Source organism: Glycine soja, chromosome 15 (assembly GCF_004193775.1).
Source record: "Glycine soja cultivar W05 chromosome 15, ASM419377v2, whole genome shotgun sequence".
Classification (NCBI taxonomy): Eukaryota; Viridiplantae; Streptophyta; class Magnoliopsida; order Fabales; family Fabaceae; genus Glycine; species Glycine soja.
The window spans coordinates 21,613,869-21,636,638 of NC_041016.1; the positions used below are offsets into that span (position 1 = coordinate 21,613,869).

The 22,770-nt window shown below is 35.5% G+C and overlaps 2 protein-coding genes across 2 annotated transcripts; both read right to left on the reverse strand.

Moving 5' to 3' along the window:
- Nucleotides 1–6,348: 6,348 nt before the first annotated feature.
- Nucleotides 6,349–7,373, reverse strand: LOC114385947. Its single transcript, XM_028345973.1, has 3 exons — nt 6,913–7,373; nt 6,585–6,804; nt 6,349–6,471 (listed from the first exon to the last, which is right to left on the reverse strand). Exons 1-3 carry the CDS (start codon nt 7,371–7,373, stop codon nt 6,349–6,351), a joined length of 804 nt encoding a protein of 267 aa, XP_028201774.1.
- A 3,239-nt stretch (nt 7,374–10,612) lies between these two features.
- LOC114387043 (vacuolar protein sorting-associated protein 2 homolog 2-like) lies at nt 10,613–22,136 on the reverse strand. Its single transcript, XM_028347144.1, has 11 exons — nt 21,923–22,136; nt 21,452–21,496; nt 19,697–19,731; nt 19,557–19,607; nt 13,106–13,210; nt 12,943–13,014; nt 12,460–12,531; nt 11,407–11,487; nt 11,285–11,320; nt 11,124–11,182; nt 10,613–10,890 (listed from the first exon to the last, which is right to left on the reverse strand). Exons 1-11 carry the CDS (start codon nt 21,954–21,956, stop codon nt 10,827–10,829), a joined length of 654 nt encoding a protein of 217 aa, XP_028202945.1. The 5' UTR covers nt 21,957–22,136; the 3' UTR covers nt 10,613–10,826.
- Between the last annotated feature and the right edge of the window lie 634 nt (nt 22,137–22,770).

Genomic DNA, 22,770 nt, shown 5'->3' on the forward strand with positions numbered 1-22,770 from the left:
GGATGAGTTTATCGCAATTGGGGGTTAGAATGAACATGTGTAGGGATCCTTAGAGAACTAAATTTGAGTTTATTTTGGGATGTTTATTGAATTATAATTTTTCTTTATGATTATGAATACAATATTATTGTGTTCTATGTACCAATTGATGTCTTGATGAGAATTGATTGATAAACTTGAGTGATCTTGATATCTTTGTGTTAACCCATGATTTTGATTAATTGATTTTGATACAATTGTGAGGAACTATTTCAGAGGTTTTACATTCCATGTTGTGATAAAATCTTTTGTATAAATTGTTACGTTGAGGTTATGAAATGATGATTCAAACTGTGAGTATGTGATAAATTGAACATGTGACGGATGATGAAATACATGTGTATTGAGATGAAATGTGTGTATTGAGTTGTGAACTATGAACTGTGCAATCACACAATTGTAAGACCCTTTAAGGGCGACGAGTATTGTGATGGGATCCACTGTGGGAACCCGACGAGTTAAAATGATTTTGAAAACAATTGAGTAGATGTGTGTATTGCATAGTTCATAGGTAAAGTGTATATGATTCATGAGGTGTGATAACATGTTAAATTGAGATTATACCATTGTGATTGGGATTAAGTGTATGTGATAAATTGAGTATGTATATGATTGAGATATATATGTGCATTGAGTTGTGAACTATGAATTGTACAATCACATGATCATAAGTCCCTTCAAGGGCGGCGAGTTAATGTTAAGTCCCTTTTAGGGCGACGAGTTAATGTTAAGTCCCTTTAAGAGCGACGAGTTAATGATAAAACCCTTAAAGGGCGATGAGTTAAAATTATTTTGAGAACAATTGAGGATTCGTGTGTTTTGTACAGTTCATAGATAGAGTCTTTGTGCTAAAATATTTTCTGGGTTGGACCTGAATCAGGAGGGAGAGGCCCTGACGGACTCTTCAGAGTGTAGGCCTTGGGGGTCACACGGTTTGAGTGCTCCTTTAAGCCTATGTTGATCCCATATGGTTGAAGCATTCTCGCAAAACACTGTAACCCTGACTGGTCTCCCTATGATATTGCCTAGTGAGAGTGACTTGACTTACTATTGTGTGGTTTGTCTTGTCATGTACTCCTAGGCGTCCGACGAGGTTTTTCACTGACATGGTACCACATTGCATATAAGCTTGAGTCTTAGCATAACTGTTGCATACACTTGCTAATTGTTTATTATGAAATTGATGTGTTATTATGTCTTGATCGGGGTGTGTGATTCCTGTGTATTGTGATTGATGATTGAAAGGTGTGATTGATGGATGAAAAATGTGATTGATGAATGGCAAAGTGATGAAATAATGTGAGATATGCTAAGTAAATTGTATTTGGCTACTATATGTTGTGTTGTTTCTCTATAGTAGTTAGAAATGTGATAACTCACTCCTGGTTTGCTATTTGTGTTTGGATCCTGTGATGACCTTGAACTTTGTGTTCGGGGGAGCAGATGAATAGGTGGATGACTATGAAGAACCTCATGCTAGAGGACACGGGAACACCACGCTCTGATAGAATGTGACATTAGGATATATGTTCTATATTAATTGTATGAAACTTAGATGACCTTCTTTGTGTCGAGATGACTTTATTATTTATTTGGACAAGTTTGAATATGATGTAGAAGAAAGTGAATGTGAGCCTTTTACCCATTTGAAAAGCTTGTATTTAAAAATGTTTTAAAAATACTTTTAATTAATATTGAATTTTTATTCCTTTATTAATATATATGTGAGGGGTAGAGGGTGTCACAATTATAGACTATAAAATTCACTCTTCAATAATTTAACACACCTGTTTACCCGAAACTTAAATCTAAGATCACTATTAAGGTGAAACAATTTCATGCCAATTAATATATGGTTAGATAAGCATTACCACAAAGAAGCCTGGAGTTATTTATGACAACACTGTCACTTTCAACGCACCATTCATGGAGAATCTGTTCTTCGAAATCTCATAACTCATTAAAATATAATTAAGTCTTTACTATTAAATACACATTCAGTATACATGGTTATTATCTAAATTCCACCAGGAGCCCACAATCAAGTTGTGATCAACACCAAGTTTGTCGTAGACTATCAACTCAAGTGCAAAACGACTGCTTCAAGAACCTATTGTATTAGCTTACTATCATGCAAAAATTTGACTTTCCATGTTTCCTTAGCAACATGATGTCTAACTACTATGAAGCAATATATTTGTGTGCCTCTAGAAATACCAGATGTGGCTATATAAAGCGTAGTTTTAGCATACGTTTAAAGCATAATTATCTAAAAAATCTATACAAGTCATTAAACTATCCTAAAATCATTACCATGGAAGAAGCCTACAAATTGGTTGAAGAAATGATAAAACTAAAGCAAACCATCCGCCAGAGAGAAATTATCAAAGTGTCTCACTTTAGATTTAGCATTTGTGATAGTTTCATATATCTTGGTAGACTTATCTTGTGCTCTGGCCAGTGATTTCTTGCAAGCAGTCTCCTTTTTTTCCAATGCCTTCTTTTCTGCTTCACGTTGTTCCAATTCTCTCTTGACACTTTCAATGATCTTTTTGCTGACATACTTTTCTCCTTTTAGCATGGCAAATTGATTAAGAAGTTTCCTTGCCTCAAGTATCTCTTCCAGTCTCAAGATAAGCCATTCAATGTTCACTTTCATATCTTTAATATCAGGGCATTATAAGAGAAAGAGAAGAAACAAGACATTAAATCATCAGAAACATCATGAAAGCCACCTCACACACTTAACATGTCACCATAGCCAGATTTCATGTGCGAGTGATTACTATTAAGATTATCTAAATCTAAATAATATACACCATTGCAAAAATGACAATTCCTTGAGTTTTCGATACTATTTGGTGAAAAGAATAGCTATATAAGAACAAAAAGGTAATATCCCTTGAAAATGGTAATGTAGCAAATGAGTACACATAAAAACAGAAAATGTGTCAAATAGCTTACTCATGAGACATGTCGATTTCTCTAATTACTATATGTAAAATATTTGCAAATATTGAACTTGTCCCCCTTTTATTTTATTTTGCTCCACTTCTTCTCATAAGTAATAGATTGGGCTAAAGGATTAGGCATCATGCTTCTTTTTACAAAGTCCGGACTGTCCATTAACCCCATTTATCAAAAGTGTTCAAGTAATAAAACGCATAATTCTAGCTGTATAGCTTCTTGAAGTTAGTGAAGTAGCAAATGTCTGAGAAATTGAAAAACCAATCAGGGAAAAAAAAAGCACTAAAAGTAATGGTCATTCCTTGTTCTCTCTCTAATTCGAAGTTCAAATACATGAAGCTCCAGCTCCAAAATAATGTGTAAATTATAAGAGAAAGAGAAGAAACATGACATTAAATCATGTGATTATTTTCAAACTCTACAAGCTGTTGTAAGGTTTAACAGTGGTCTTAGTCCATATCAATAGTTCCTTACTGTCATGGAAATTGTATAGATGCAGAGGAAATTGCTAGCAGAAATTGCTCCAAAGCCTGCATAAAAGCTCCAACACCTGAGCAGAAAAATGCTAGCAAATTTCATTTGACACTTCCTAAAACAGAGAACCAACATGGCCCAACCATAATTTCATTTCACAGACCAAAGCATATGATGCGCGCATGCACCAGTGCATGCTAGTTACAAGCAATCCTTCAGCAGGGCAAGCTTTCACACCATATAAAACTTTCACACCATAAACCAAAATGGATAACTCAAGCTTTCATAGATAAGTACCATAATGTTTAATCGTTCAAGCTTTCAAATTTAAAGTACCAAAGTACACAACATAAACTAGTACCTACTGAATATAAATTAGTCATATCCAACTACACATCCTAATAACAAAATAAAACAAGAAATGGGTCTTCACTTTTCTTCATTTTTATACTGAATGTTTATCAGCAGCCTTCCTTCTAGTGAACTTTGGTGTTGGCATGAAAAGTGATGCAAGCTCCATTGGAGCTTGTAGGCCTAGGATCTTCATCATCAATGGATTCCTTTGCTTCTTGGAAGATGAATGGCAGTAGAATAGAAAAGGAAGAGAGAGAAGAGACGCCACTTCAAGGAGAAGATGAGTCTAGAAGAAGCTCACCACCATAGGAGGCCATGAATAAGAGCTTGGAGGAAGAAGGAGATGAATGAAGGGAGAGGGAGAGAAGAGCACAAAATTTTGTGCTCCAAATGAGCTTTGAAATCTGAATTTTAATATTCAAATGATCAAAGTTGAAAAAAATGCACACACATGACATCTATTTATAGCCTAAGTGTCACACAAAATTGGAGGGAAATTCATATTTCACTTGAATTTGAAATTGAATTTGTGGAGCCAAACTTTGGAGCCAAAATTTCACTAATTATGATTAGTGAATTTTAGTTATGGTTCAGCCCACTAATCCAAGATCAATTCCAAGATTCTCCACTAAGTGTGCTTAGGTGTCATGAGGCATGAAAAGCATGAAGGACATGCACAAAGTGTGACTATATGATGTGGCAATGGGGTGTAGTAAGCAAATGCTCACCTCCCCCTCTAAAATTTAATTGGATTGGGCTTCTACCAATTCAATTAAATTTATTTCCAACCACACACATCAAATATCCACTTAGTGCATGTGAAATTACAAAACTACCCCTAATACAAAAACTAGTCTAGGTGCCCAAAAATACAAGGGCTGAAAAATCCTATATTTCTAGGGTACCCTACCTACAATATGGAGCCCTAAATACAAGGACCAAATATAATGACATCCTAGTCTAATATGTACAAAGATAATTGGACCCAACCTTGGCCCATGGGCTCAGAAATCTACCCTAAGGTTCATGAGAACCCTAGGGCCTTCTTCAGCAGCTCTAGCCCAATCTTCTTGGAGCCTCTTGCTCATGGTTCTAGTGATTGGTCCCTTCCTAGGGAGGATTGCATCAAAAAGTAAGGGTACTGTTGGTGGGCCATCCACAACAGGTGCGTCTACTATTGAAGTGTCTGAAATGTTCTTTTGTTTGGGTCTTCTTATGTTTAGCTTATACCTTGCTACTGGTGGAACATCAACAATAGGTGTAGGGACCTACATGCAAATGAAAAACATGAATAACACTTGTAATATATAGAAACAAATTGGCTAGTCTTAGGAGAACAAAATATTTACCATGAACTCCATGTCACTATCTTGTGAAAAATTAGGCTGAGATAAATTAATCTCCACCGGACCTTCTTGAACATGAGCATCAACTTCTTAAGCCTCATTCAAAGCTTACTCATCTTGAGCTAGTAGGTTGTCATCCTGATTTGAAGTTGGTAGTGCAACATATTTCTTTGGCCTAATAGGAACTCCAATATTTTTGCAGCTTTTGATGTTATGATTGGTTTGGCCACACCTTCCACATGTAAAGTCAGGAAATTTCCTCTTTACCCTATGTCCTATGACATTGTCTTCATCTGCATCTCTCCTTCTATTTTTCTTAGGCCTTCCTCTTTGAACCTTTTTATGTGGTGGAACAGGTTGTGCATACTGTGTCTGGGCCCAATATTGTGGTCCTTGGACTGGCTGAATAAAATGGTTATATGTCTTATTATAAGCCTCTATGGACAGCCAGTCATGACACAAGTCCTTAGGCTTGCCTCCTTTGTGACTTATTGCTGTAATGGGATGTCGGCATGGCATCCCTACATCAAGGTTGTAAAATCAGGACACATGTAGATTACAAATGAAAAAAAGAAAAACTGTACAAAACATAACCTGTTAGTTGCCAAACTCTACAAGTGCATGTTCATTAAGCTAAATTGACCTCAACCTTTTTCCCCCACATGTGGACCTCATATCTCACGCCCATGTTATCACCACATCAAATTGGAGTCCATTGATTGGCAAAATGAATCTCCTTTTCTAGTCTTTTGTATTGAACTGGAGATAAAGGTCCAGGTTTTCCAGAAAGTTTAACCTTGTGGGAAGCTATGGTTCTCATGATGTAACATCTAATTTCTTCAAGCATGGTGAGAATAGGCTTGCTTCTATACTGCAGAATCTTGGCATTGAAGACCTCACATGTGTTGTTGCATATGTTGTCCACTTTGGGTATTGTACTGAAATGGGCTTTTGTCCATGCTTCTATATTGCAGAATCTTGGCATTGAAGACCTCACATGTGTTGTTGCATATGTTGTCCACTTTGGGTATTGTACTGAAATGGGCTTTTGTCCATGCTTCCTTGGGCCATTTATTCAAGCATTCCCAAGCTTGCAAGTTGATTGTCTTCAAATGCACCATATGGCCTTCAAACTCAGCAACGGTAGTCGAATTTGCACATTGCCACACTATTCCTTTAATCCTTTAAGTTCCTTGCTTTTCCATTTCTTAATAAAATTTTTCCAAAGATGCAAGGCACAAAATCTATGAGGTGCACCGGGCATGACTTCCTGTAAAGATGAAATAAGTCCCTGAAAAAATAAAACAGTTTAGTAAATATTTCAAAGTAGTCCCTAACTTATGTCATTAACTGCAATTAAATCCATAAATTATGATAATAATTGCAAACCAGTTCACGTCATACCTTTTGCATGTCTGACATGAAATTCCACCTATTCTGTACGTAATCTCCAAGATCTTCATGCAACAAAGTTAAAAACCATTTCCAATTGTCTTTGTTATCCACGTCCACCGCAACATAAGCAATATCAAAGATGTGGTTATTGCCATCAACCCCAACAATAGAGAGCAAGTTTCCTCCAAATGCACTTTTTAGGAAACATCCATCTAGACTTATGAATGGTCTACATCCAGCAACAAACCCCTTTTTACAGCCAACAAGACAAATATATAGCCTCTAAAATTGTGGTGGACCTTCTGGACTTGGCAATGTGTTGATCTTAATTGTTGACCCAGGATTGCTCCTCAACAACTCATGTGCATAGTCAAATACTTTGGCATATTGTTTCCTCTCACTCCCTTCTACTAGTTGCTTTGCTTTTTTCATGGCTCTCCACATCTTTGTAACTTCAATGTGAACTCCAAACTCTTGCTTGAAATAATCCAAAGCTTCAACACATTTAAGGCTTGGCTGGATTCTGAGTTTGGCCTCAAGTTTGCTGACCACCCACTCTCTATTTGCTTGTTTGTTCTTGATTTCTCTGCAGCATTTATGCTCATGTTTAAATGACTTGATTTGAAAACAGTTTTTGTGTTCATTCTTTGCACAGTAGATCTCCCAATCACAACATGCCTTCTTGCATTTTGCTCTAACCCTCTGTTTATCATTCTTCTTCCACCTGAACTCCCTGCCTATGAATATGCTATACTCCCTCAAGGCAGATTTAAATTCAGCCAGAGTACTAAACTCCATCACTACTTCCAACTTCATTTCACCAAATCAACTACTTTCATTGTATTGAGGATAAACTTTGTGAACATCCTCATCTTCATCATCACTACTAATGGGGTTTTTGAGCTCCTCTGAATGATAGCCATCTGTTTCATATTCAACTTCAACTTCCTTCCTCATACAAGAGAAGTCTATAAACCATTCATCCTCATCATTGTCATCTTCATCATCAGGATTACCAACATCTTTCTCTTCACCACCACCAACATCTCTCTCTTCACCACCACCAACATCCACATTAATACCTTTCTCTCCACCACCAACATCTGCATCAATGGTGACCAAGTACAAATAAATTATATTAATCAATTATAAACATTAAATTCCAAAATTATTCAAAATTATGCTAACCATGTTGGACCAAGTAGAGATCAATTAAAATTTACCTTCCTCATGGCCAGCAACAAGTACATCATCTAAATCATCCTCATTACTGGCCCCTGGAATTGGATGACATTTCAAGTCCAACATCAGTGAGACTTCTTCTGGAATTGGATCTACTTCATGATGAAAATAAACGTTTATCTCATTCTCATTTTTCAAAGCATCCTTCACTAAGTATAATATATCTCCATCTGTTGTACAACTCTTTAACCTATGATTAAAATCTAAGTCCTTATCAATCAACCAAAAACAATCTCATATCCTGCTATACTTCTTACATGCTTGCACCTGATCACATAGGATAAATGTGTTCATGTAATTTGCAGATATATCCTCCCAAACGTCAAATTCTCCACCTATATATTCAACCTTTCCATCACTGGCACGTGGAGTGAATCTTCCTCGATGGTGCAATATTAAAGTTATCTTGACATCCATTCTACACAATCAAAAACCACAAAAAATGCCATATATTAGGAAATAAAAAACCTAACTCAAACATAGGCACATCACACAACAAAATGCAATGTCCTGTATAAAAACAGAGCATCATAAATCAAAATAATAAAGGACCACAAAATAGAGTAACAATGAATCCATGCTATATCAAAACCCTTCAACATATAAAAGCCCAAAAATACAAGAGAATATAAATCATTCTTCATCAAACCTTAATCAACACATCACAACGATTTATATGAATGAAGAGCAAAACGACGAATTGGTTCACCAAAATAGAGACCAAAATGAAAAATAAAAATGCGAAAACGCAAAACAACCACGAAACAAAACCCTTCGCGCAACAGGGCGATGAACATTGAAACAAAAATGATAACGTAAACGACTGCAAATGAAAATGATAACATACATTATGCGAACCTAGAGCAACAATGAAAACGAACACACAAAAATTTCAAATGATGACGTACATGATGCGAACTTGAGTGAAGAGAAAAGCGCGAAGAGTGGAAATGACCAATGAATGCCGAGAAACGTTCGCTACTGGTGGAGGGAGGGGTTAATGATGAGAACGAGGGAGACCACGACTGAAAAATGGAGGGAATACAAAGAGACGTTCTTGGACCACAGTGAAAAAACCCATTGCAATCGTAGTCTAAGGCAGTGAAACTGTTTTGGGGAAAATGAGTTTACTTAATTTTTGAATAGTTTTTATCCTAACTTATCATAATTTTTCAATTTAGTCTAAAACTTGTCACATGGGTTTGCTTACATGGACAAAGACTTGCCACATAGACATATGACTAACAGGAGATTAAATTTTAATGGTAGGAACTTATTTGCATAACGGATGTAAAGATAGAGACTATTTTTTACATTTTAAAAAAAGGACTAATTTGCAAAAGGGGTCAAAAGTTAGGGACCAAAATGCCTATTTACTCAAAATTAATGAGAGAACTTTTGCAATTTTGGACTTGTTTTTATTTTTATGAAATAATTAAATATGAAAAAACCTATATTAAAATGGATTGGTTTGTGTAAAAAAAAATACATGTATTGATTTGTGTAAGCATACTCGTAAAATATCAAAAGATAATTGTAATTTATGAAGAAATTTATTTTTTTCTCTTTAAGTGTTTCCAGGAAAGTTTATCCAAACAGATTGAACTTTGTTATGTTTGTAATACTAGTTCAACAGTTATTGGATGTCTCAGTTTTTTCCATTGTGGTGTGAGCTTTTTATACTGAATATAAATAATGTTTTGTGGACACCTAGTTTACATTATTAGAGAGAGAAATAGAAGATAAAGAAGTGATAACTGAATTAATGATAGGAAAAAGATGAAGAAAAACAATTGTTGCTAGATAGGTTTTATACTGTTGGAGTATTCAAGTATCATTGATATTGTTGATACAAATAATGTGCCTAAATAAAAAGTTTAGTACCTGGCAGAAATAGGGTAAAACTTCCTGCACTTTTATTATTTCTATTTCTCATTGCATTGTGAAAAATTCATTCCGACATGTAATTAATATGAAGTTGCATGTCGGAATAGATTTTTCATAATACAAACTGCAAGAAGCAATAATAAGTGCAGTTGCAAAATCAATGTCTTGTATAGTAGCACAAATTTTAATAAATGACTTAAACACAAAATTGCTTCTTATGGTTTAACTTCACTTTTCTTATTGTTCTTATATTTTAGTTGATGACCATGGTGGGTGAGAGACAAGATTGAAAATATACTTATTAAATGAGAAGCAAAAATGAGTACTGTTATACTTGGGACAAAAAATTGTTTCATTTTGTTCTATCTAAGTCACCAAAGAGAAAAAGGTTGGCAATGAGGGTGAAACTTCTAATCCTTGCTAATAGAAGTTTCATGAAGGAAAGATGCTTTGTCATCACAAAAGGTTGGGAATGAGGGTGAAACTTCTAATCCTTGCTAATAGAACTTCCGCTGAACAGCCATCAGCTTCACAACCATTGCCCGGTCATCACAAAACTCTGGCTAGCACGGACTGACCAAAAACTTTTAGTTATTGTAATATTCGTCCAAGTGCTATTTTTGTGCAACGTGTTCCAATATAATAACTTTATAAAATTGCTAGATTTCTATGAAAACTCTACAAAAGAAGTACACTTTGGACATTTATATTAGCCTTGCTCTATCTAGACTCAATGGGCTAATGAGATTTCGGGTATTCATTTCTCCTTCTACAGACAAACTAGGATAAATCCGATTTCAAATTACCTCTATCACTCTGCACTCGTTAAGTGATTTTTATTTTTAAAAAAGGAAAAATTTGCCGCAGAAATAGAAAAAAAAAGGAAAGAAATGAAGTACCCACCTACCTAAGCTTATCGATAAACACATTTACAAATTCCCAACTGATAAATGTATGGGGGTAGTAATATATATTCCAGTCTAAAACTATTTTTGCTAGTTCTTTATATCCAAACACACATCAGCATAAAATTGGTAATTATATGAGGTGCCAATAATACAATGTCTCCATTGCTATAGTATACATAATGATTTGTACATTAACATATAGATGATCAGATATTTATATTCTTCGAAGAGAAGCCAATCTCTTTTCAAGATCTTCAACATCTTGGGATTCTGCTGGTCTGCATCAACAAAAATAAGTTTCTCTCTTCAAATATTCCACAGGAACACGAAATAAAAGAAAATTAAATGCTGTCTAATCAGTTTCAATATAAGATTGAAATGGAGATATAAGGTGGATTTGATGGTTAAGGGAGAAGAAAAAGGAGAAAAGTTCGCGGGTTGTATCCCCTTTCCTAACAAATATAAGATTGAAATGATTAGGCAGCATTTTCCATGAAAGATTGAAATGTACCTTGGAGCAACATTTTCAGTATTTATTGAAGCAATACGCCCTTTTGGAGCAGAAGATAACTAGTATCATAAAATTACCAGCATCAGGATGACATTCAGAAAAAAAATTAAATGAAAGAATTGGTGCAAACACAATGGATTCGTGTTGTGTCCAAAACCAACCTGGGATGCAATATCTACTCCAATCTCATCAAGAACCTGTGATGAATAAAATGAAAATTTTACAAAGGAAGAATTTGCTTATAATAGCAGGCTATATAATTAAGTTGGTAATATATATTCACCTGGTTAGTGAGCTCTTCTGTTTCTTCCTCAGCTTCATCTTTGTCTAAAGTTTCATCAATAGATTCTGACATCATCTCAATCTGCAAATAGGATAATAGGATAATGTTATAAATTTATGGAAGTGTTGTCAAATGGGGTGAAGCTGACCTTTGTTTTGCAAATTTTACTTGCATCCCCATTTTTTTAAAATAAAAAGTACACTCTAAATAGGATAATGTTATAAATTTATGGAAGAAAGTTTTGTCAAATGGGGTGAAGCTGACCTTTGTTTTGCAAATTTTACTTGCATCCCCATTTTTTTAAAATAAAAAGTACACTCTAAATATTCATTTCCAGCTAATTAGTAACTGTAACAGGGTAGTGAAATATTATTATTTAAAAAATAAGAACAAAGAGCAGTTTTCTTAGAAAATCTCTCAACAATAGATCTATTCTGCAGCTTCCTTAGAAACCCTCGTAACAATTTATAGCAACAAAAAAACTCTTGAAATTCCTTTTTTATTGCTTCTATTCTGCTGTTTGAGGCTCAGGCTGCTGCAGCTATGTTCTGATTCCTTCATTTCTAGTTGTTATACTTAAAATTTTTTTTAGTACAACTTGTCTACTGCCTTCCCTCTTATTTTGCACACTGTTTCTAGTACATCTTTTTCCAGTCAACAACTCCCATATGCCTCTCCAATATTCGTTAATAGAGACACCATTGAAAATACTGAACTGAGAATTTAAATCAACAGTACTTTATGCTGAAGCAAAAACCAAATAATTCCTTAATCAGTTTCTAGTGTGCAACACACTGTTTCATAGAGTGAAAGAGTTGCTATTGCAATGCCAACCAATAGACACCAATGGTGGTCCCCTCAAACAATGTCTAAGAATATTAACATATTGTTCAGTCAACTGTATTAAATTCTCTCTAATGAAGGCCAAACTTGATCCAATTCTAAAAGAAGTTACTAGAGAACTTACTGACGAATCTTAATATATTTAGCCTACCACTAATACATGAAACTTGCATGAGAACACATCAGAAATATGCTCAAAAGGCAAATTACCGTCATGTCCAATTGTGCTGATTGCTTTTGGAATTCTTTGATCACTTTAACCTGTTTTGCCGGTGCCATTTGCTGAAAAAGAAAAAACAATGCAACATTTTTAGTCATGTTTGGCAAAATATTATCAATGTCACAAATGAATCTAGCAAATATATGAACTTTTGATCCAGTAACAGCAGAAACTTGCTGAAAGAGACAATTTTGCTGTTTTTTGTATTAAACAATAGCTTTCTATCAACATATCCAATGGACTCATGCTCACTTTGCTTCCTTGGCAATGGCATACTTGAGTTCAAGACTCTTTGACCTTTAGGTGTTTGGTTGGGTGAAAGTGCAGGCTTGCATATATTTTGAGATTTTTTCAGTGCCAAGGAAAAGAGTTTGAATAACATAAACTGATTGCATATTTATTTACTAGTAAACAAAAGAAATGCATTCCATAATTTTGAGTCATATGAAGCTGAATCAATCTGGATAACGTACCTTATTCATTGCCACCATTGCTTTAGTTGCACCCTTCATTCCCGTAGAGATTGAAGTGCTTGCATATAATGCCTGCAAATGAAATTTGGAAATTGTGAAAATTGAAAATCCTGTTATCATCTTAAAAAAATAATGAAAAAAAAACAATAATTTTTTCCGCAACCTGTGTGTGAGTTGCTACACCCCTGATCTGAGCACGACTTCCCTGCAAATTGGTTATCTGTTGACGTAACCTAACAAGTTGACGAGCTAAGATTCTGGTGGCAGCCTGCAACCACACTTCTTTATTCAGTACATTGGTTATAAGGACTACATTGATCATATCTCTAGTCGATGTGAGATCTTAACACAGCCTCTCACACTTAACTTAAGAAAGGGCATCAGGAGCTAGGACAAATGCAGGTGTTTCCCTTTAATTAAAGCAATATGTTGTGGTCAAAGATTGAGATTTTTTGCAAATTACTTTAGTTAAAGAAACATTCAACAGATTTATACACATTTCAGAATTAATTACATTTAAGAGCAGTAAATATAGATGCAATACCCAAGTACACAAGTAATATGCATGAATCTGACCATTCATGTATCTAGACAGCAATTCCCAATATAGACAGCAAAATTCCTAACGTATAAAACCTGTTTCCAGCACTCCCCCTCAAGCTAGAGAATATATGTTGAATGCACCAAGCTTGGAAAATATATTTTTTTTTGCTCAGCAAAAGTAAGTATCATATATATAAATGAGTACCAGAGGTACTGTAGATACATAAGATGATTGGATTAACAGCTGGTTCAGAATGCCAAGATACATGTAATAAGAACCAGCTGAACCCGAGGAAAGAGAACTATTGCGCAGCTGAACCCGAGGAAATATATTAAAGTCATTGTCACCTTAAAGGTTTTGTCAAGATTCTATAGAGCGCTATCGAAGGTTGTCTACCTTTCTGATTCATCCCACTTGCTGCCTAGACATAGCTTATGCCTTGGGATGGGGCCCCGACTTAGCAATGATTGATGAGCCCATCTATTGGATACCCACTTTGAAGTTCCTAGCCTCTTGCCGAGGGTGGCAGCCTACTATTTCCCCACCCAAGGATGATCCACATGCGGTATGGTATGATGTCCATGACCCTCCGACTGAGCAGATGATCTCCTTCTTCATGATGGGGGCTAGGAGCATCATATGACATTAGCAAAGTTCAACATCATCCTGGGTTTTGAGATAGATGCCTCCATCCTGACTGAAGACTATTGTTGGGCAAAGTTAGGAGCATATGAGGGATACACAGGGGGCCAACACTTGGATGAAGATCACATGCCAAGGTGGTTACAAAGCACAACACTCCAAGGCCAGCCAGATTAGATACCCCATTCTGCGAGCCATTCAGAAGTGGCTTTCAGGTTTCCTTCACTGCCGCAAGAACTGTGACGGTGTGGTCACCAATAGAGATGCTTACCTGACTAGAGGACACCGATGTAATGTTGGCTACATGTACCTCCAAGCTACACCAAGGCCACATCATCATTGGTGCTTTCATTGCCAAGTTGGCACACTACCTGGGTTATGACCCTGACACTGACGATACCCCACCTGTTCCCATGTTTGTCATTCGCCGTGCTACATTTCTGAGCATTGGCTGCATTCGTCAGGAAGAAAATGGTTATGTCCTCATTGAGCATGCACCACAGCAACAACCCCCCGAGGGAGCACCGCATAAGGACGAAGACATGCAGGACAGCCTTAGCACCATTCAGTCATCAGCAGCCTCAGTTTTAGTAGCCTCCTTTGCTTGCTTTTGACATGTAGACCCTCTAGGTTACTTAGATGAGATGAGGGCTGGGGTTTATGGCCGTCTAGATTAGATGGAAGAGTGCTTCCAATCTCACTATGCTGCTCTGGCAACTCACCTCGATGGCATGTAGGAGCGGATGGACACTCATAGGGCGATGGTTCAGACATTCCTGGATGCCTATGACGCCAGATTGAATGGATACTTATAATACTCTAGATTTTATCAAGTGGTTGGTTCTGATTTCAATGAAACTTTTTCCCCTGTCATCAAACTTGTTACAGTAAGGTTGATTCTAACCTTGGCTCTAACCAATAAGTGGGAACTCTTTCAACTTGATGTCAACAATACCTTCTTAAATGGCTTTCTAGAGGAAACGATTTATATGCAGCACACCCTCTCTAGTTTGTAAACTGAATAAGGCTCTATATGGGCTTAAGCAAGCACCAAGATAGTTGTTTGATAGACTAAAATCTACTCTCTTGCATCTTGGTTTTTCTGCAAGCAAGTGTGATCTATCTTTGTTTTCAAAGATACCTCTCGTCATTTATCTTTTGGCATATGCTGATGATATTATAATCGCTGAAAATTCTGTCAACTTAGTCCAGCAATTTACTGTCAAACTTATTTTAATTTTTAGCTCAAACAACTTGGGAAGCTGGACTACTTTTTGGGATGGTTCTTTTCTTCTAACTCAAAGCAAATACATAAGAGACCTTCTACAGAAAACTAAAATGGCTGAGGCCCAACCTATTGCTTCCCTAATGGTTTCTGGATGCAAGCTCTCCAAAACAAGAGCAGACCTCCTCTCAGATCCTACTCTATATAGATTAGTAGTTGGAGCTCTCCAATACTCCACCATAACCAAACCCGAGCTAAGTTTTACTGTAAACAAAGTCTTGAAACTCACTGGACAGCAGTGAACAGAATTCTCAAGGCTGCTACTCCAGGAATTCCTATCCCTATTAAGGCCCTATGTGATGCAGATTGGGCTTTTGACCCTACTTCAGGAGCTGCTATTTATTTTGGTCCTAACCTTATATCTTGGTGGTCTAAGAAACAACAGATTGTTTGTTGCAAGATCAAGTACTGAAGCTGAGTATCGAAGCTGCTCTCAAGATACAACTGAAGTAGTGTGGATTCAAACCCTACTGGCTGAACTCTTTGTTCTTTTCACAACTCCAACATTCTTCTGTGATTATCAAAGTGTTGTTGCCATCACTCATAATCCTGTTCTCTTCACTCCAGGACAAATCATATGGAGATTGATATTTTCTTTGTTGGGAGAAAGTTCTAGCTAAGACATTGCAAGTCTACCACATTCTTGCCATTGATCAATGGGCAGATGCCTTGACAAAAACTCCATCTCCAACCAGATTTCTTTTCTTGAGATCCAAACTCAATGTCCTAGAGTATTAAAAGTTAGTTAGTCAATTCTGTTAGACTCTCTAACAAAATTGTCTATATACTCCTTGTAAATCTGAATTACTTGGGTTAATGAATGATATTTTACTTCTTCATTTCTCTCTTTCTCTCTCTCTCCATTCTCTTAGATTAGAAATTCTATGACCTTTTTATCTTTATGTTTTCCTTTTTCTTTTTTGTTTCATGTACTTTTCCCTGTTTTATTTTTCATTTTGTTTGTGGTCTGTATGCACTCGGACATTGCATTTGGGCCTTTGTAGTATAGTGGGTGCTCATGACATGTCATTTGGACATTGCATTTGGACCTCTATGTGATTTTCTATTCTTAACTCTACATTGGTTTTCTGTTAATTTTTAGGAATATGTATTGTGTAGAACCCCTCTTAAAATAAAAATAAAATAAAAAAATAAAAATTCTGAACTCACCACTTCAATATAAGACCTTTCCACGGTGTCAGAACATTACCAGAGAAATTCATGCATCAGAAGTCCCTTGAGCTTGAACCATTTAAATAAAATTTTGGGCATGATCTTGTTGTGTGTGTGATGTATGGTCCACTTGAGTTATGCACTTGGTTTATCTTGAAATACATATCCTTAAATGATTTTCATGTGTGCACTGAACTGATTGGGGCAATTCTTAGGCTTTGTTCTTAAATCCAGAATATTTGTTGAAGTGAACCCCCTAGTTAACCTCTGAGCTAAAATGGTATATTCTTTGTTACCTTCCTGTGTTGAAAGTTTGATGTTTGGTACTTGGTGACTTGAAAACAATATAGGGGGCACAACTAAATGATAGTTCTTAGGTACAACAATGATTTATCTCCTTCGGCAATAGAAATAAAAAAAAAAAAAAAACACGGCAATCAAAAGGCCTTTCAGAAAAATAAAAGTTTTGTAGAGTAAGCAGAAGGAGAAGCACAGTTTCTAGAGAATGAGTTTTGAGATGTGTTAAACACAGAAAATAAAAGTTGTCTCCCTTGAGCATTGTGTCACTGAGTATAGGTTGATTTTTGGAGCCCTTCTTTATCCTGTTTCTTCAGTACTCACCTTTCATTGCACCTTAGCCCCATTACGCCCTGTGATGCCTCACTATCATGCATGCTACAATTTTGCTTAGGTTGAGTTGATTGATAACTGAATGTGTGCTTCTTGAGTTGTGATATATGACTTGTCTTGGTCCCATGAAACACTGAGAGTGGTGAGATGAGTGATATGTTGCTCATTGTGAAACTGAACATGTTGATGAACAATGGAAGCCTAATTGGAATTCTGTGGAACATGCCTTGTGATTGTGGTTACTTGTTCATGCTGGTTCGTTATCTTGTGTTCATAATAACTTGTGGGGTTCTTTGTAAACAGTTTCTCAATTTCCTAGAAAATTGTGTCAGTCTTTAATTTAGAATAATTGCTTGAGGGCAAACAATGCTTAAGTGTGGGGTGATTGATAAATTGTTATTAGACTTGTTTTGAACCCCAATTTTTGTCCCATTTTATATTGTTTTGACTTCATTTTGTTATCAGAACTTATGGGTATGTGTTAGTTGTGAACAGCAAGGAAGCGATTAAATTGAGAAAAGAGCCAAAAGAGAGGAGAAAAGAGCCAAAAGAGAGGAGAAAAGAGAAAGTTATGAGAATTTTCAAAGAGCACGGCCTGTGCTATACCTCTAGGCCATGCTGGAAACTCTAGCACAACCATGCTGATTTTTCAAGAAAACTCCTCGTCAGCGTCATACATCCGAGCACGGCCGTGCTAATGATAGCATAACTCATGTTGTTCCAGAGCCAAAAATCAGAATCAACATCACACATCTGAGCACAATCGTGCTACTGATATAGCATGACCCATGCTATTCCATAGCCAAAAATCAGAATCAGTTTCATCACTTCTCAAAGAAGGTCATGCTGTCCTCAGCACGGTCCATGTTGACTTCTGCGTTGTTGTTTAATAGTCATTAGTATAAATAGAAAAAGAGGCATTTTTATGTGAGCTTTAACTTATTTTTGAACAACAAGGGGGTTTCTAAGTTCTAGAGCTTCACCGCAAACAATGTCATCACTTCTCAAAGAAGGCCATGCTGCTGTCCTCAGCATGGTCCATGTTGACTTTTGGGTTGTTGTTTAATAGTCATTAGTATAAATAGAAAAAGAGAGGCATTTTTATGTGAGCTTTAACTTATTTTTGAACATCAAGGGTTTCTAAGTTCTAGAGCTGCACCGCAAACAATTGGGGTCCTAATTTGTAAGGGTTTTCGATCTCTTTCATTCTTAGTGCTATTTTATATGATGTTTGGCTATATTGTGACCATGGTTGGCTAAACCTAGAGTTCGGATTATGATGTAGTTGTACCCATATACTCTAATTCCTTATTTTAATTGAGTTCTTCAGTGTTATTCATTTAATCGTGTTGTTCTACTGAATCTTTTACATTGGAATTGATCACTATAATTCATAGTTAATTATGTGTTAGTAATCATCTACTCATAATTAGCTGATTTGTAGAATGATAAGGTTCATAAAACTTGCATGATCAAACTAGTGACATGAATCTTCTTTTTACAAACCTCTCTATAATTCATCCTTAATCCTAAATTAAATCTCAAATGACCAATTGAGGATTAATTTATGGGTAAGAGTATTTTCATACCTTGAGCATAGGCTGATGATTAAAACATAAGAGGCAATCAGTGATTAATCATTAACTTAGGATTCTTAATTAAAACTTGAATTAGGGAAAAACGGGTACATGCAAATTCATAATCCGAGCTTGTCTTCATTCATACATTTCTTTCTTAGAAACTATTGCAAGCTTAATTTATATTTCTTTGACATGATTGGTGAAACATTTTCAACACAAGATAAAAACCGCAAAATTATTTAGTTCATGTAATTTGAATTATTTAGGAACACTACTGATCTCTAGGGCATGATATCCGGACTTTCAAGTCCATGATACTATTGTGTAGGGTACACTTGCCCTTGAGCAACATTATTTTACGCATTACTAGCCTAGAGCGTGGTAAATGTAGGTAGCCAACAATGGATCTAAGCTCTACGACCCATCTTAGAATTTGGACTTAGAGCCTAATTGATTAATTCAATCCTGCAAAACCAACTTGTAAGGCGAGGACTGCCAAACTATTTTATAATCTTTTATTTAAGTCACATATCTCTAGTTGATGTGGAACTAAACCACCACCCTTGAGGCTGCAATTAAGGCAGACCTCAAAGAGGCTGCAACTAAGGCAGGCCAAGGGTGACCTCAACTAAGGCAACTTTCCAACAGTTACCAATATCAGTGTCAACCTTTGGATTGCATAAATACAAAAACAAGCACGTTTTTATGGCTCATTAACAATAAGAAAATGGAGGAGATACATTTAAATCACAAAACATACCTCATTTCCTGTTTTTGCTTCTCTTTTAATCTCTGCCACCAGTTTTTTTTCCTGCAGTTGACAAGGTAATGAAGCACTAAAAAGAAATATGAAACAGAAAGGAAGTCACTAAGAAGGTCTTTGTTGTTAGCATTATGTACCTCCATCTGAAGCGATGTTATCTCTCTTTCAATTCCTACAAGAGTAATGAAAGAAAAATGAAACAAACATGTTACAGAAATGCCACTTTATTGAAATTTAAAACTAAACAATGATATACCAAATGTGAACCCCTGTTGGCTGGCTATTTCCTACCAATACCTTTAAATGTACAGCCCAGAGATAGAAAGAATGAGAAAGTGAAGAAAAGAAAACATTGAAGAATTATATCAAACGTGAAGCCTTTTACTAATTCCTACAAATCTCTTTTTATGCACAGCCACATATGACATAGACTTTTAGTGACACAGTCACACCGACACCCAACCTATGTTGATGCCAGTGTTTTGAAAGAAATCCTTTAATAAGAAGAAATATATATTTAATGTAGTTGATTTGAATTTAATAACGAGCACTATTTTGGCGTCCATCTTTCTTCTTGATCATACCCCCATCAAGCATTTCATTAGCTTCTTTTTTTTTTTAATTTTAATGGAACTTTAGATATTTATTATGAAATAAACAATTAATAGTAGCAAGTTTCATACCCATCACGACACAATCTCCTTTTAAATATTTAACTATACATGCAAGACATTATCAAAAATTGGAGCAAAGGCAAAACAATGTAAGGAAACAAAAATGATTGATCAAAATTTGAGGTAAGGGCTTTGAAGGAAAACATCGAGGAAATATAGATTACAAGAAACCATTGAGGTAAATAATGAGCCATTTAGGACAAAAATAAAATTTAGGAGCAAGGACAAAAATAAAGTTGAGATTTGAGAAACAGAAACAACTGTTGAAGGTTGGGTAGGTTGACTTATGTATATCTGCCTGAATATTTTCTACTAAAAATTAACATGGGATTATCAAATGACAATACCAATGGGTCTCTCAGAGTGTATTGGTGGTAGGCAAGGGAACCAACTGAACACAATCCAATCCTAGGATTTAAGATTATGATTTATGACCTTCACAACAAATCAGTAGTGTTGCTGTTTGATTCATATAAACAATTATGGCTGTTGAGAAGCAAGAGGGAGACAGTAATTAGCAACTATTTCACAAATATTTAAAAATATATTTAAGAGAACAATAAAAAATAGTTTGCACTGGAAATTTTAGCTGTAAATCCTCCCATAAAAATTTTGAGCATGCTCACTTGTTTTAGATTTCAGCTTAAAACCAATTGGCATAAAAAAGTTGCTCAATAAATATATAAGCTGTACCTCAAGAACTAAGGTAGGCGATGTGAGATTTCCTAACAACTTGTAACTATTTGATTTAACTATTAGCTCCCTGCCGTCACAACTATTTTAACACACGAACTATGCTGACTCACATGATATAAATTATATTCAAAAAGGAAATTCACTTGAATTAACACACTGCATCCACTATTTGTTCTTCTGAAATATGAACCCACCAGCATTAATTTTTTTGTAATTCTAAGTGAAATAAATTGCCCCCATTCATGCCATGGGTCTCGCAGCTGAATTGCATAAATTGATTTTATTCTTGGAATTCTGTTAATCCTACGAAGATCCATGTCTATTCTATTTGAGGAAAGCAAACGCAAAAGAGAGATTCAACACAGAAATAAGAGACAAATACTGTGAAGTACTATCTACTCAAGCTAGTTAATTCTTTCCTATTTGGAGAAAATACACATCACAGTGAAAAAATCCCATCAGAGTCATGGTTATACAAGCAAATACTCAATGTCATAACTTCTGACTAATTCAAGTAATTACCTCTGGTTGCAACAGCCATTTCCCTCTTACTTGTCCGCAGAGCCTCTGTCATAAAAAAAAAAAAAGACGCAAATGAGTGAAAAAACTGCCCCACGATAAGAAAGTCAACACTGCAACTTCCTTTCCCATTTTCATCAAACAAAAACAATGCCACAAAATATTGACAAAAAAACAGAAGCCAATTCCAAAAAATTAAGCAGCACAAAACCCATAATTTCTAAGATCTCTAAAGAGCCATATGTTTCTTCTCAACAAAAGCTAGATCAAAGTAAGCACACATCCACCCAATTCCAATTTTTCTTTCCTACCCAAGTTTTCCAAGAGAAACGAGTTTCCCTTTTGAGAGAAAAAGAAAAGTCCGAATTCTAAACGCAAATCCTAAGCTTTAAGGCAAAAGGGAAGGTAAAAAACGAAAATTAAAAAACAATGTGGGAAATTTTGGAAAGAAAAAGAGGGGGAAAGGGGGTGCACCTTTGGGTGAGGTTTTCTTCTTGAAGATGTTCATGTTGTTGTTGGCGTTGATCTCGGAGAAGGGAAAACCCTAATTGAAGCAGAGTTGAAAGGAGGCACTGTACAGTGTGTGAAGTGTGGCGTTTGTAGCAAAGACGAGAAATGAGAGAGCGAGTGAGGAGAAAATGTGCCTCGGGGAGCGTGCTGAGTGTCCACGTAACCAACGGTCGTCTTTCAAGTAGCCGTTACAGCTTCCATTGAGTCAAAAATGCTAATCGCGTTTCGAGTTTTTTATTACATATTTTACACAGTAACGAATGCTTTAAAGGATGCCTTCATGATACTTTCTTAATTTAAGTATAAACTTTTTTATATTATTAATTTGTATGGTAATCTTGTTAAGTTTTATAATATATTATTTTAACATGAATTTAATAATTATACACCAACAATATTATTTTAAAATTATGATCAAATAATTATGTAAACTTAGTTTACACTATTAATACATAGCTTATTTTTCCTTTAGAAATTATAACTAAGATAATTTTTAATTAATGAAAATTAGAATCATACTATTTTTATAATTTTTTTTATCAAATATAACTACTAGTTTTTTAGTATAATTTACCGGAGTTTGGAAATTATGAGTTAAGCTGAAATAATCTAATATAATTTATCAACAACTGCATACATAATTACTGTTGTAAATACATGTATTTATATTTTTATTTTATACTATGAATTTAATTAGAATGTAACAAAATTAATATATTGCTAACGTTATAATTAAAATAAACAATTTAGCATTTTCAAAAATACACACGCAACTCAGCGTCCCAAAATAATCACAATCTACTATTCAATAT